We start from the raw sequence: 16,093 nt of genomic DNA on the forward strand, positions 1-16,093 counted from the left end.
TGCCAAAAGTTTTAATGACAAAAAAGCGCCGGTGTGGATTGTGCTTCATTGGCGCAGGAGTGATGTGGATGTCGTTGTGGGTGGCTTTATTTTGTCTCTGGGAGACCTCTTTCCCGACGATAAAGAGCGACTACACCGCACAACTTACAATGGCGTGGCTGCAGTGGCACTGGCACAACCACATCTTTTTAAGGTGCGGCGTGTAGACATAGCCCAAGACTCCTAGGACCTGATTTTTCAGAATACTTCGCATTTTGTAGCACTAGTTATTCAGAACAGAGCTCTCATTGATGTCATTTGCTGCTGTGAGCACTCAGCACTTCTGAGAGAAGGGATAGCTCAGTGGTTTGAGCATTGGCCTACTAAACCCACCATTATGAGTTCAATCCTTGGGGGGGGGATCATTTAGGGAACTGGGATAAAAAACTGTCTGGTGATTGGCCCTGCATTGAGCTGGACTAAATGACCTCCTGAGGTCCCTGCCAACCTTGATATTCTATGATAAATCAAACCCCAATGACTCAATCACACAATTCAAGGCCCGGCATGAAATGTTTGATTTAAGTTATTTGCCCAACCAGGAACTCTGGCAGAGGCAGGCATAGAATCCAATTTCTAGGGTGGCATTCAACTATCTCAGCCATGAATCCACCTTCTATTCCTGCAATCCCCTGCCTTATTCACCACACACCTTCCAAATTCTGCAGCAAATGAGACTGAGGTCCTACAGACAGCAGCTTCCTTTGCTACACAACCCTGGCTCATTCTCTGTCAGTCTCTCTGTGTCATAGTTCCCCCTCTGTAAAATTTATCTTCACAAGGGTCATCACGATACACTGAAGATTATGAGGTGCTCATATGTGACAGTAAGGGAGGGGGCATATAAACACCTAAGATAGGTAATTGGGAAGAGGAGTCCAAGGGAACAGTAGGGAGATGCAACACATGAGGTAAAATGTAGGCAGGACAGCGCCATGTAGAACCTCAAAGGACAAAGAGGCTAAACTTAATTCACACAGGAAGCCAGTGACTGAACTCGAGGAGCATAAGAGACCGTGTGTGTCAGAGCAGCAGGAGAGGAAGATAAGTTTCAGCTGCAGTTTTAGATAGACTGGAAAAGGGGGAAGCACAGAGACAAGAAAAGAAGCTGCTGCAATAGTCAAGGTAAGATATGCCCAAGGCCTCATTATGTGATCCTTTAGCGTAGGCTCATTTTATAGGAAATATCTAGAGAAATACCACATACCAGAACGTTCTCTGTAGGAAAAACAACAAAGAAACAAAAAACTGCATTCTAAAGAGAGCTCTGGTATTTTTACTTACAATTATTTGACAGTTTCACGACCTATACACTCAGACTAGGCAATCTGGTTTCATGGCATGTCAAATGATTGGTGATGTTACAAATTAAGACAGCTTGAATGATAAGCAAAAAGCTTGTTTTCCATGTGCAACCTATTTCATCTGAGATATTAGAAAAGAGAAAATGGAAGGAACAGAAAAGGTAAAATAAAAAGGGGAAAGGAAGCTGAAGGAATGAATGCTGCTGCAGTAAGTAAGAGTTGTTCATTATTGATATAGTCTAAAAGTGAATCCCCAGTTCTCTCCCCCTGGTCTGCATTCGGTGTCATCTTACCTATTGGGTAAATCTTGCTTGCCAGGGCCTCAGTTTCAGACATCAGGATTGAGATAATGTCCATAAAGTGGTTTTTGGGGCGCTTCCCGACTAGTCTGAAAGCTAGAGTCACAAGAAGGAACCACAAAGTGATCAGCAATAGATCACAAACCAAAGCTGATTGATTAAAACATTTCCAGGCCTTCTATCAACCAACACGACAAACTGTTACATGGAGCCTGGACTGAAGAACACTGGGCCTGGCTGTTCTTTGCTAACATCCTTTGTGGCTGCGTCTTTGGTCCTTGGAAGGGCCAAGTCTGGCCTAGCTAAATGCCATTATCATCAGAGTTACAGGGCTATACATGCACAAAAAGAGAGGATCCCTAGCTCTACGCAGGCAAAATTCTAAGGGCAAGATCAGTGCAGAAAGGATTGATTTTCACCATTTCAGGTTCACTATTCACGTTGTACTATTAGTCTATCTGTTACTTGATCAATACTACACTGCACATGCACCTGCACCTGCAAAAAGCAAACCTAGGAAATGATAGGGGAAACAGAGCCCTTCAGCTCTAGGAAATTCCCATCTAACATCCAGCTAATGCGTTTCAGTCCATTCCTCTTCCTTTATTTCCTTTCATGCAACTCTCAGTAAAGACTCGGTTACAACAGTCACCGTGCAGCGTTTCCTAGGGGCTCGACTATGCACTCGATGGGAGCACAATGGAGTCGCATGGCCCTACAGGGAGCATCGGGAGACGTTCTGTCTCAGAAGAGCACAACACTTCCTAAAAGGCTTGGGCATCCAGAGGCAGAGCACCCCTGGCGTACAGATCGCTGCCTTGCATGCAGCTGGCCAGATCCATGGCTCAAGTCTATGACAGACACTGATCCACAGTCCAGCTGCCTTTGGGTGCCCTTGGGGAGTAAGACTTCTCTGCCCCGGCACTAGAGGAGCACACGGACTGTCTTCTATCTAGCCCTTACTCAGGCCACGTACACTAGGAAAGGCTCCTTTTGTGCTCTCCCTCGGCCCGCTCTTAGCGACCACCTAGGAGGCAGGCAGGATTTTACCTTGGAATTTAACAGTCATGCTTCCGTACAAATGAGCTATCCCGGGCAATATTGGCTAACAGAATGAATTCTCTCTCTCTCTCTCTCTCTCTCTCTCTCTCTCTCTCACACACACACACACAAAATCTGAACTTAAAACTCTGGTTTCACAGCTAAAAGTTCCAACTCCCCTATTTCCAAATTTCACAACTGACTCAATTCTTCACTAAGATCACAGAAATCCATTTTTTTAATAAAAAACACCCATACATTCTAGAAGCAGCACTGTACATATTCCTTCTCCACACACCTCACAGGCAGGCAAACTAAATGGGACGTGGAGACAGTCCAATTTAATCATATACTCCAAACTCTAATCTTTTACACAGCACATGCATATTTAATAGAAATAGCCCTAAACCAAAACCTGCATCCAAACAGGAACGCTCAAGATTTGGATCTAAATTCTGCAGCTAGAGCTTATCTTTAAGTAATTCTGAGACAGGCACTAGAATTTTCTGACAGATTAACATTTGTTTCCCTCCCTTCAGATATCAAATATGACCACGCACCAACATTTATCTTTACAAAGTTACCTCAGATGAGAGTGGATCTCGGACTGAAAAATTTCTCAAGAAAATGGGACATAAACAGGATTACACATTACATTCAATGTTTTGGCACTATGTTTTCCAACCCTGAAGATATACAAGAAACAAAGAGACAGATCAGGTTTAGTTTCACTCTCACTTCAGGCCTGATCCAGCAAAGCACAAGCCTGTGAGTAGTGTGCTTAAAATTAAGCATGTGGGCAAGTGCTTTGCTGGATGGGGCCCTTACAGAGGTTTTGGACTTGTGCACCTCCACTAATCTAAAAGAGGGTACTTCCAATTTACAGCCGTTTAGGTGAGAGGAACATCAGGCCCACCAGAACTTCGGCCCCAATTCAGGAAAACATCCCTATTTCAGAACAGCACTTCAAAACATCCTTTATTTTTAAGTGTGGGCTTAAGTCACATTGACGTTAACAGGACTCGAGCACATGCTGCTTAATGTTGAGCATTTGATTGAAGTGCTGTCCTGAATGGAGATGCAGTTAAGTCTGTTCTCCGACACTAGACTGACCCACGACCTTAGCAGTGATACATTCCTACTCAAACACTTACATTTTTGGGGCCTGTATACAATCTCCTCCAGTTCTTGTGTGTTCTCTCTGATGGTAGATATGACTTGTATGTCGAGGCAGGCGCAGAGGGTACAGATGTATTCTATCGTCTCCTCAAGGGTCTTGGCACTGCCCATTCCGACCGAGGCTGTTAAGCCAACAATCTGAGCACATATTCACGTACAAAATAATTAGTTACGTTCATGTCATTAAAAAGAAGCAGCCAGTAACATGACAGTCCCCTGACTGATCTTCCTCGTTAGTAAAGAGAGGGGAGAAATCAAGAACACTGGCATTGATATTCTGAATAAAAAGCTCGCAAGAGCCACTACATTCTGTTCTCCTCCCTCCCCAAGATTCTTTTCAAGATCCAGATGTTCTTGCCAGTCTTGCATCAGTGCTAGGAGAAACTTCGATTCTGGCTCCTTCAGAGTCAATTCTGCTTCTTAAAGACAACATGGTGCCTAATGTTCTTTTAAAGGCTATAACATATTAAGTCACAATTGAATCATTGTGGCCCAACTCCTGTGCTGCTGTCCTGGAGGGAACAAGTCAAGGATTATGTTTTGTAACCCGGGAGTTCCTCCCATGAGCCTGTCACCAGAATCCAGTTTGGAGTTAAAAAGATTAGGGCTCGTCTTGCTGACTAAAAGGAGACTGCTGCTGGGAATGTGGCTGAGCCAGAAGCCTCCGAGTGAAGCACAGGGTTAATATTTGAAGTTGCAGTGGTAGCAAGATGGGGTTTTCAGGAAAAATGATGGAAGGCATAGCTAACAAAACCTCAGCAGGCGGTCCTGCTTCTACTGCAACATGTTTTTCAAATGCCCACACCCCTGGGTGGTGCCTTACCTGAGGCAGCTGTTTCGCAGCGGAGTCAAATTTAAGATTCAAGTAGCTGGTCATTAACACATTATAGGGGTGATTCCCAGTGGTGTTGTGGCACTCGTCAAATATAATCAATGTGAAAATGGCAAGAGAAGGAACGGTTCCATCTTTGAGACCATTCACAAGGATCTGAGGTGTCAAGACAATGATATCATTCCCTTCAATGACGCTTGCTGACGAGACATCCCCAGCCGTTTCCCCAGAAATCCCCGCAACTTTGTACCTGGGAGAGAAAAGACGTGTCGTGACATTAGTACAGAGTATGTTCACATTAGTACACCCACAGAGCAGGAAAAGCAAGAAGATAGGGCAAGATCTCCTGGGGATCAAGCAAGGTGGTGATATTTGATAAGACAGATGCACCCAGGCCCAAAATCTTCAATTGTGACTGCCTTAAGTTAGATCCCCAGGGTCTGATACAAAGCCCATTATGGTCAATGAGAGTCTATTGATTCCTATGGGCTTTGGATCAGGCCTCTAAATAGGTGACCGCATTTTCAGAGGTACTGAGCACCTGCAACTCCCCCAACTGAAACATGTTTGGCTTAAGACAGTGGATTTTTTATCAGCATCATCCATTCAACCATCATCCTTTGCTTATGAAATGGATTGTGTTCAGAAAACCTATCCCACCCCCTATGTATCTGGAAGCCAAAGTTCTGGGCTATGAGAAAAGAGAACTTAGCACTGAGAAGCTTCCATGCGGATGCATGTCAATTAGCTCCTTTATACCTAAATGAAAGTTATAAATCCATAGAAGGGCTCTATACTGCTGCAACCCTGGTCTACACTAGGCGTTTAAATCGGTTTTAGGAGCGTAAAACCGATTTAACGCCACAACCGTCCACACTAGGAGGCACCTTATATCGATTTTAATGGCTCTTTAAACCGGTTTCTGTACTCCTCCCTAACGAGAGGAGTAGCGCTAGTATCGGTATTACCATATCGGATTAGGGTTAGTGTGGCTGCTGATCGACGGTATTGGCCTCCGGGCGGTATCCCACAGTGCACCACTGACCGCTCTGGACAGCAATCTGAACTCGGATGCAGTGGCCAGGTAGACAGGAAAAGCCCCGCGAACTTTTGAATATTTCCTGTTTTGCCCAGCATGGAGCTCCGATCAGCACGTGTGGCGATGCTAGTTAAAAATCAAAATAAAGAAAAGAGCTCCCGCATGGACCATGCGGATGTGATCGCAGTAAGGGCAGGCAAATCTGTTCTATCAGCGCTCCGTTACAGAAGACGAAATTCAAAATCATTTTTTTAAAATCTCCAGACAGACGCCATAGCAGGGGCTCAGCGCACTGCTGCGTGACAAGCGTAACGGAAAGCCAAAGAATCAAATGGACGCTCATGGACTGGAGGACTCAAGCTATCCCACAGTTCCTGCAGTCTCCGAAAAGCATTTGCATTCTTGGCTGAGCTCCAAATGCTTCTAGGGTCAAACACCGTGTCCGCGGTGGGTCAGGGCATAGCTCGGCAATTTACGCACCCCCCCACCCACCCCCAGAAGTGAAAGGGAAAACAATCCTCTGACTCTTTTACATGTCACCCTATCTTTACTGAATGCTGCAGATAGACGCGATGCTGCAGCCGTCAACACTAACATCCTCACTCCCACCCCCGCCATGGGTGGCTGATGGTGCAATACGATTGATACCCGTCCTCGTCATCAGTCTATTGGCACATGGGGCAGTGCAAAAGGGCTGGTAACCATGCCGACTAGCATCAGTGAGGTCAATCAAGGGCGCCTGGCCCTAATTTTTCCTTGTAGATGGTGCAGTATGGCTGGTAACCATCCTCATAATAGCAACAGGGGCTGAGCTCCATCAGCCCCCACCCTTCATGTGTAAAGAAAAGATTCAATTGCCCCTGGACTAGCAGAGGGATGCTGGGCTCCTCTTCTCCACACTCCTTACTGTCCTGTCTGGATTATCATAGCAGCTGGAAGCTGCCTTCCACTCATTTCTCACTAACAAGTCACTGTGTCTTATTCCTGCATTCTTTATTAATTCATCACACAAGTGGGGGTGCAATGCTATGGTAGCCCAGGAAGGCTGGGGGAAGAACGGAATCAACAGGTGGGGTTGTTGCAGGAGCACCCCCTGTGAATAGCATACAGCTCATAATTTCTGTGGGATCTGACACAGAGCAGCTGTGCTCTCTGGCTCTATGATACAGTGGTTCTCTAGTACACTTGCCCATATTCTAGGCAGGACCGATTCTGATCGGCCAGGGGCACTTATGACAGCAGCAAATGGCACAGTGCAAAAGGACTGGTAACCATGACCATCTTATTACCAATTTATGGTATGGTAGATGGTGCAGTATGGCTAGTAACCATCTCTGCTATCATGCAAAAGCAAAAGCATGCTTCTGTGTAGCGCTGCTGAATCGCCTCTGTGAGTGGCATCTATTACACATACGGTGACAGTCACAAAAGGCAAAACAGGCTCAATGATTGCCATGCTATGGCATCTGCCAGGGCAATCCAGGGAAAAAAGCCGCGAAATGCTTGTCTGCCGTTGCTTTCCCAGAGGAAGGAGTGACTGACGACATTTACCCAGAACCACCCGCAACAATGATTTTTGCCCCATCAGGCACTGGGATCTCAACCCGGAAGTTCCAAGGGGCGGGGGAGGCTGCGGAAACTATGGGATAGCTACGGAATAGCTACCCACAGTGCAACGCTCCAGAAATCGACACTAGCCTCGAACCGTGGACGCACACCACCAATTTAATGTGTTTAGTGTGGCCGCGCGCACTCGATTTTATAAAATCTGTTTTACAAAACCGGTTTATGCAAATTCGGAATAGTCCCGTAGTGTAGACGTACCCTAAGTAGCTGCTTTTCAGAGGCAGCCTTCAATTACACCTCAAAGACAGTTTGGTCACTTTTTGATTAGATGTATTTTCATCTTCTGAGTTTGGGCCACACTTTTTACCAGAACTGTATTGAGAGACAGTCCTGAAATGGTAACAAAAAAATGTAGGATCATGAGGATGTAAAGGATCCTACGGTATGGAACTCGGAAGTGAAGAAACCTGAAGACTACATGTGTGGACTCGTACCTACCTAGTTCTTTCAAAGTGTTGTGTGAAGACTTTTTTCTGTTGTTCATATACTGGAACTTTAGTAGCTAGAAAGACAATCTTCCCTTTCTGTTCCTTGGGCATGTTTTGAAGATGATTGTCACAAATCAGAAGTGCCACAAAGGTTTTCCCAGATCCTTTTAAACATCAAGCGTGAAAACAAAGAATTAGTAACGAAAAGCCGGAATATTCCCTCCCCACAAGTGCAGCTGTAACAATTTAAGGCTCCTTGTGGGCAAACCCATGTTCTTACATTAAGCTCACTGTAGGGATGGAGTTGGGGGATGCAGGATACTTAGCATCAACTCTCTATTTTGTGATCTTGGTACTGAAACAGACTCAGTAGTACAGAAGATGACTTATCTACCTTATAGAATGACAGTCCTTTGACATAAAGCAATGGATTAAGGGGGGAGTGATAGCTCTCATTAAGAGTGTACTGGCTTTATTTGTTTAAAGGGATGCAAATTCCCTATCAGTCTTGTCCTCTTCCGTTTCACAAACCACGATTTCATTTCACTTCCGTTTCTTATGGCTTTGCTAGGATTGCTTCCTTGTTTATCAGCAGCATTCTAAATAACGTTACGGATATCTTCTTTAGAATTATCCCCCACAACGGTGTTTTGAGTTATATCCCATAATCACAGGAACTCCCCAATGCACAAAAAGCTTGTTTCTCTAGAGCAGTACTTGTGTCAAAACAAAAAACTTTAAATAAATAAAAAAAGGAGAGAGAGAGAGAGAGAGAGAAGGAAAAAAAAAAGTAAAATCCAGAGATGTTCCTCGTCAGATTACAGCTGTTCAAGGTCCATTAAATTTTGCTCATTTTCCAACTTTTCCTTTAAACCAGAATATCAACCTTTTTGTAACTACTTTGTGTATTGCTGCACACATTTTTTGTATTCGTAAAATAAACTGTGTAACTATATATGGGAATTAGTGCACAAAGAACACACAAATTCTTCAACACAAGAGCCTCTACGCTACCCTATCCATGCTGCATTAACTCTTATGTGCCCCACACAGATCCCCAGCGGTCTGTATTCCCCACCCTCCCCCCCAAAGCCCACTTTTTCTCTTTGGGACATATACTGCTGCACTCCTCCCCCATATGACCCTCACTCACTCCTGCTTATACTGCTCCCAGTGCACAGTCTGGATTTCTCCATTGTCCTCCCACAGCTTTCTTCCCCAATTGCATTCTTTTTTTTTCAAACAGTTAAGTGAGCGGAGATATGGGGGAAGGACATCATGATTCTTCAGGATTGTGGGTGTCTGTGAGGTGGGGGGTCCAGTCCCTCAGTCAGACTTATGAACCTCCGATAGCCTCGCACTACAGGAAGAAGCTGATCTGGGGCTTGTCAGTGTGAGTCTTTCCATTGACTTCAATGAGCTTTGGATCAGGTCACTGGTGCGTATCTGCTATCACGGTATCTTCATCTGCAAGTCTCCCCACATAGTCCTGCTCACCCTTCCCACACACTTTAGTTTCTCCCTCACAGCCTCTCTTCCCAAAGCCTCTGTGAGGAATGAAGTTGGTGATTCAGGCTGGCAGCATCTGAGGGAAGTAGCCGGTGAAAGCTGACAGCTTAGTCAGCTACTCTTTGCAGAGGGGGAACAGCTGTTTTGTGATTAAACTTTAACACTGACCTGTTCCTGAGCTGACATGAAAATGTCCCTGAGGTCTGGAGTTTGTAGAGACTGCAGCTCTTTACTTAGACAGAAAATCTCCAGCCGAGTCTCAAGGTCTGAATTTTAAACCTTTTCTCGGTGAAAGTTAGCAAATGTTGTGCCATACAAACATTATGGAAAATGTAATTGGCCCATGAAGGGCTAGTTTGGAAATTTCAGAGGGAACATTCGAATATCAAAGTGCAAATTTTTAGTGCAAAGTGCAAACATTCGAATATCAAAGAGGGATTTTAGTTTTGCTGCAAATGCCATAGACTTTAAGGTCAGAAGGGACCATCATGATCATCTAGTCTGACTCCCTGCACATTGCAGGCCACAGAACCTCACCCACTATCTCTGCAGGACATAACTAGTGACTCCTTGGGGCTCCTCTATAATTACTGTGGATTAAACTTAATGGATAGTTTGCTTTTAAATAAAAGGTTGATGGGAGAATTTGACAAATCCTTGTCCTAAACAGACAAAATTGTGATGTCCATTCCCCCTCCCCCAGACTCTTCCCCCCCTCTCATACCACGCAGCAAAATAAAGAGCACTTCTCAAAAACAAAAAAATCCAACACTGGGAAAACACATGTTCTTACCAGTAGGAGCACATATGATTGTATTTTTCCCACTGACAGCAGGCCGGGCAAGCTCAGTCTGATAACTTCTAGCCTTCTTTGGTCCATAAGTAGCTTGTTGAGACACTTCTAGAACATAAATAAGCCAAGCTCAATATATGCTGTGGTGAAGAACATGATCCATTATATAAAAGGGAGGCAGTAATGCTTTGGTTAGAATACATTATCCCCCATATATAGTTATGAGCTAAAATTAATGAGTAGCTCTTGAGGGAAAAGATTTTATAACAGACCATATACCAGACTGGAACTTTAAGTGGTTTGTGTGTTACGAGCCTGCATTTTGTAAAGCCTGTTTGTTCTCCCTCAGATGAACTCCTTTCAAACTCTTTACTGGCAGAGTCAACACTGACCTTACCTTGACCCAATCTTTTCAAGCCAGAAAGCATAGCACATGAGAAAAATGTCTGTCTGTGTCTCCCCAGAACAGACTGTATGAACACTACGTACAGCTTGAATGTGTCTTAGTTTAATCTCTTTCTGGTCTAATGACTCCCACACCTTTCAATGTTTTCTTTAATCCAGGGGCTCCCCGCCTTTAAAAACCAAAGAGCTGCTCTGTCAGAGTTACTAGTTATTGTTTTGTGACTAACAGACAGGGATAGCACAAATTAACATTTGTCAAAACAGTTAAGAAAACAAGCAGTATTTTAGGGCTCCCTTAGCTTTGTTCCAGCCAGGGCACAGACCAATATACTGTTGTTTATCTAAATTACCAGTTACTAAGTCATGTGGTGACTTACTCAAATCAGAGAAGAGCCATGGATTGAGTTCCACTATTTTAACCCATTCATGAGGATGCTCCTCTGAAACACCAACTTTCCAGTGAGTGCATGGGAAACAAGGGGCAGCATATGCTGTATGTCATGCCCAAGGCATTGGGGATTTTTAGCAGCAACCAGTGAAGTTAAATTAAACCGGGACATAGGAAATTCAGTGCTCTATTTTCTACAATTTTCTTTTGAGCCATTTTAAGGACATCACACACATTTTAAAAGTGCAAAGGAGCGCACAGTTCTAATGTTTGTAATATTACCTGAAGGAGAACACGGACTTCCACTGAAATTGGGAACTTCTGCTTCTTCGGAATACTGTACATTTATGTCTAAGGCACTACTGTTCCCATTCTGGTCCTCCATCATTTCAACATCCATCTCTTTATCGTTACCTGAACAACACCAAGGCAAGCATCTTAGCCATCTTTTCCACTTTAAATATCATACGTTTGACAGGCCAGGAAAGTGGTTCTCCCACAATGCCGAATCTTATTGGGAAAGAAGTTGTTTGCTGGCAGTGGAAGAGGTCAGACTAGATGATCATGATGGTCCCTTCTGGCCTTAAAGTCTATGAGGTAAAAATAAAATGCCTTGTCCAGGCTGGGCTTAAGGTAGACAAACGACTATGTGGACCCCTATGATTTTAGAAGTGCCACGTGCTCATAAAAGCACAGCCTATTCAACCTCCTCTTCCTCCTTGTACCAGTCCAAGATTTATTTCTGACTAGTTCTGAGGGCATATGCTAAATATTCCTTGCTCCCCCTATATTTTGTGTTGTGGAACAATTTTCTCATAGAGCTATCATTAATTTAGCTGTGACAAAAAACATACAAAACCAAAAAGCACATCAGAGCTACCTTTCTTCTCTTCGCTGCTAGCCAACAACTTAAGCTCCAAAGAGCAGGCTTTAGTTAGCAATGACTCCTGTCAGCAACTCTCTTTGACTGTTCGAGTTGTGACATCTCCAACATGGATATTTTTTCTTATGATCCAAGAGCATCCCCAATCGAGTAAACTTTAGTTTTATTAAGGTAGATGTCATAAGAGGCCCAAAAAGCCTTTAAAAAAAAAAGACTATAAAATACAGGTGATTTGGGAGCGGGGGGCTCCCAAAGACACATAAAATGACACAGACCGGGTTACTGTAATATAAAGCTGTCTCCAAATCAGAGCCAACCACAGATATGAAAAAAAAAGTTACTTAAAATAGCTACACATTTACAAAAAATATTTTCCCCTCATTTGCTAATTAAAACTATTTCAAACAAACTCCTTATGTTCCAGGTCAAAGCAACTCAAGTATAAAAAAATGGAATCTAGATTCAGCCGTAACAATCACTTGGTTCAGTGATATAGTGCCCAATCCTACCATCTTCAACTCAAGAATTTCCCTGATAACTCCAAAGCAAGCTCATTTGTGAGGGTATTTTTATAATCTCAAAGAAGTGGGGAAACGAAAAACACAAAAAAATGGTAAATTCAGTGGCAGAAGATGGACTTGATAGGAAATTCCGCATTTACAGAAAACAGAAGAAGTTGCTCAGTCTGAGTGCCAGTAGATGCTGCTCAACAAACTCTGAAACACACGGTCCTTTACTTTTCTATTGTGTGCACAGATGTGTAGGGACAAGGTGATCAGTCCATTAGGTATTGTGGAAACCCATACTGATCACTTTACAACAGGGACGGCAAGTCAAAGGAAGGTTTATCAGCTTCAATAAGAGACACCATCAACTTGACAAATCACATTTTTGTCTGGAAATGTTGTGCCTTTCAATTACAAACAACACATAAAATAATGGTAAATGCTGATGGTGTGGAACAAATTTTTCCAGTTTGTTCACTTTGTGCAGTCAGTTTCCTCATTCATCTTGTATAGTTAATTTCTCCTTTGCTAAAAATGACCCTATAATCATCAACAGGGGAGCAAAAAAACGCTTTAAAACATTTTTATATTTCAGGGTTATTTACTACCAGAAAACATTTTTTTTTTAAACTGAGTCAATTAAAAAAAAGAAAGGAATCAAACTGACAGTGTCCCTTTAAGGTAATCCCATTTTACTGAAGATGATTCATGCCTGGTACAACAGCAGAACCTTAAGCACAGAATATGATAAAAATAATTTGCATATTACCTTCTTTCATATTCCAGAGTTTGCTAACTGGGTCATATCCTGCTCGTTCTAGAGCCAGATGAAAGGTTTTGGGCCAGTTCTCCTTGTCTGACCTAGCAAGGCATTCAATGAGCTTTACTGCACCAGCCATTCTGCCTTTCAGTTCTTTGACCTGCATAATGCACAAGCAAAGTTTGTGACTGCTTCCAAAATATCAAAAAGTGTGTCATTCAAAAGAAAAACATTGTTGAGCCTTTACAGGGGAAAATTCTTTAAAGTTCTGTTGTGTATCTACATAACTGTACAGTCCATAATTGTTCTAATCCTGAAAACACTTAAGCACGTGCATAGCTTTACACACACAAGCAGCCCCATTGAACTCCACTGGACTACTTGCAACTGTATGTGTTTAGGTGTTTGCAGAATGGAGGTCTATGACAGCTTTCTGTTCCTCAGTTCCACAAGCTGTAAAGAGGGGATACTAATGCTTATCCACCTTTGTAAAGTGATGAAAAGTCCCTTGTAAGTACGAAGTATTATAATAAACCCAGATGAAAGATTTTTAAGTTAACTGAAGTGGAGCATTTTTCAAAACATACAAAAGAAATGATGCACTGCTTTAAATCTGAATAAAATATTGTAATAGCTTAGAAAGTTTCTATTGTCCTATCAGTTGTCTGGAAGCCAGTAAAAGCAGGGATGGAGACCATCTTATTGGCTGCCTCGTAATGTGTCAAGCATACTGATGCTTTAACAACAGATAACATTGCTTCTTACTAATTGGTTGTAACATGCCAAAAAAGGTAAAATCCAGCACATAACTTTAACTCTCTCACTGAGAAGAGGGAATCTAACTGCTGGATTTAAAAGCTTCAGATTAGAAGTTTCATTTTGCTTTTTAAAGGCCTTTATGGGTGTGAGGCTGAGCCAGCAAGAGTTAAGCAACCAGCAGGCTGTGTGACTTGAAAACAACCCTTGAGGACATATTAGAAGAGTATTGAAATGGCAAACAGGGCCATTCCTTATAGATAGTTAGCAAAGCCATGTTAAATAAACCGGAGTCCTTAAAATGTAGGTCTATATTGTTAGAGAACCAAGCAGAATATACTAATTGTATTTATCTATGCTTACCTATATCATGTTAGAGTTTAACAATGTGATCTAAGTAGTTTGTAGATGCTAAACTTCTGTTCCTGTCTATAATGTTTCATTATTGTATTTTATTGATTTGGCGATCAAAAGGGGATATTAAAATTTAGATGGAACTTGTGGTGTAGTGACATTATTGTCTTCATTTCTCTTTGAAATGTGTGATTCCACAATGTAAATCTACCTGTGAACTGTTTGAATGGTTACTTGATTTATGCTAATAAATGCAACTAGATACCCGTGTACGCCTAGGAAACAGATTAGCTTCAAAGCAACAATGTACTTAACCTATTCTTCATCCAAGGGAAGCCTGCTGTGATCATTTGCTGACAAGAGCCTTATCCACTGAACTTCAGTTATAAAGGAAGTTGGACCCAATCCTGTTTTATCTCAGATGTGCTTAAACTGTGTCAGGGAAAGTCTAAATTGCAAGACTGAGGTCTCCAGGCCTACGCTGGATTATCCCTGCAATTTCTCATGGAAGAATTGCAACAAACTATGCACCTGGACATCCTATTGGACTATACCTTTTTTAATTGATTTCAGAAGCTGATTTTTAGAAATCAACCACTTTGCCATCTCTGCTGTGAAACTGATTTTATTCATAACTATTTCTTTCTTTTCTTTAATAAATTTAGTCCATAAGGATTGTCTGTAAGCACATATTTGGTAAGATCTGAAATATTCATTGACCTGATAGATGAGTAATGTGATTGGCAGACATTTATATATGGTGAATAAGGTTTTTAGTAACCCTCGCTATATTAGACTTGGCTGTCTGGGTGGGAGCCAAAGGCTGGATTGTTTAAAGGGAGTTGTATTTTGGCTTTTAGGTAAAAAGTAAGATATTACAGAAGCTGTTTTGTTACTGACTTGGTGAAATCTAATTATAGAATAAACCACCAGTTTTGGGTATCATCTGACCTATTCTCTGCAGTTTGCCCTGATTGAGCTTTCTCAGTATAGCTCCTCCAGCAACCACGGTCACAACGGGCATGAACATTGCTGGAAAACAAAAGGCTTTTCAAGTTCCGATAATTACCATAGCAGGCCGAATTGCAGCTGTAATTTTGAATTGTCTAGCAAGTGATAATCTAATTTTATCTGCTTTAAGATCTTCATTTTTCTCTCTTAAATAGAATTACTACAACACAAATCTGTATCCCACTAAAGGTCTATATTAGCTTCGTGACTCTCTGCTCCAGAAATCGGCAAACCTTTGGCACACGGCCCGACAGGGTAAGCCCCCTGGCAGGCCAGGCCGGTTTGTTTTCTTGCCGCGTCCACAGGTTCGGCCGATCGCGGCTCCCACTGGCTGCAGTTCGCTGCTCCAGGCCAATGGGGGCTGCGGGAAGCGGCGCAGGCCAAGGGATGTGCTGGCCATCGTTTCTTTACAGTGCAAACATTTGTAATAAAAAATTATATAAAGTGAGCACTGTACACTTTGTATTCTGTGTTGTAATTGAAATCAATATATTTGAAAATATAGAAAACATCCAAAAATATTTTATTATAAAAGTTATTCTATTATTGTTTAACAGTGTGATTAAAACTGCAATCAATCATGTCTTTTAATCTCACGTTTAATTTTTTTAATCGTTTGACATTCCTAGTTTCTATATTGTACCGACATATCTGAAGCTGCAGTCAGGGCTACACAATTATCATAGAATTGTAAACTCTGCAAATCAAGTTGCAATTTTGATTTTGAAATAATACCTGCTGAATCTCTTCACATTCTCGGTCTATGAGACAAGTGTTTAAGTAAGGAATTATCTGTTCTGCATCAATGTCTCTCATTGTAGCTTCTATACGTTTCAGCAGCTGTCGATGCTCCTCCAGGCTTTCAAGTTTTTGGAAATCCCAGTTTTCAATTGCTTCCCTCAGACCGGTGTAACCTTGAAAACAAAAGGGGTGGGTCGAAT

General features: G+C 42.4%; 1 protein-coding gene across 3 annotated transcripts in view; it reads right to left on the minus strand.

Moving 5' to 3' along the window:
• The window catches only part of DDX58 (DExD/H-box helicase 58), a 36,139-nt gene that overhangs the window by 12,529 nt on the left and 7,517 nt on the right, over window positions 1–16,093 (minus strand). For 2 of the 3 annotated variants that reach the window (XM_045021914.1, XM_045021916.1), the window contains 8 exons: window positions 15,888–16,066; window positions 13,041–13,191; window positions 11,165–11,296; window positions 10,090–10,197; window positions 7,798–7,951; window positions 4,686–4,944; window positions 3,838–4,000; window positions 1,637–1,738 (listed from right to left, as the gene is read on the minus strand). In XM_045021914.1, coding sequence (XP_044877849.1) covers window positions 1,637–1,738; window positions 3,838–4,000; window positions 4,686–4,944; window positions 7,798–7,951; window positions 10,090–10,197; window positions 11,165–11,296; window positions 13,041–13,191; window positions 15,888–16,066 — 1,248 coding nt within the window. The remainder of the gene's footprint in view (window positions 1–1,636; window positions 1,739–3,837; window positions 4,001–4,685; window positions 4,945–7,797; window positions 7,952–10,089; window positions 10,198–11,164; window positions 11,297–13,040; window positions 13,192–15,887; window positions 16,067–16,093) is intronic. The other variant, XM_045021915.1, reaches the window with a different exon arrangement.

Source organism: Mauremys mutica, chromosome 6, assembly GCF_020497125.1.
Source record: "Mauremys mutica isolate MM-2020 ecotype Southern chromosome 6, ASM2049712v1, whole genome shotgun sequence".
In the NCBI taxonomy this organism is placed as follows: Eukaryota; Metazoa; Chordata; order Testudines; family Geoemydidae; genus Mauremys; species Mauremys mutica.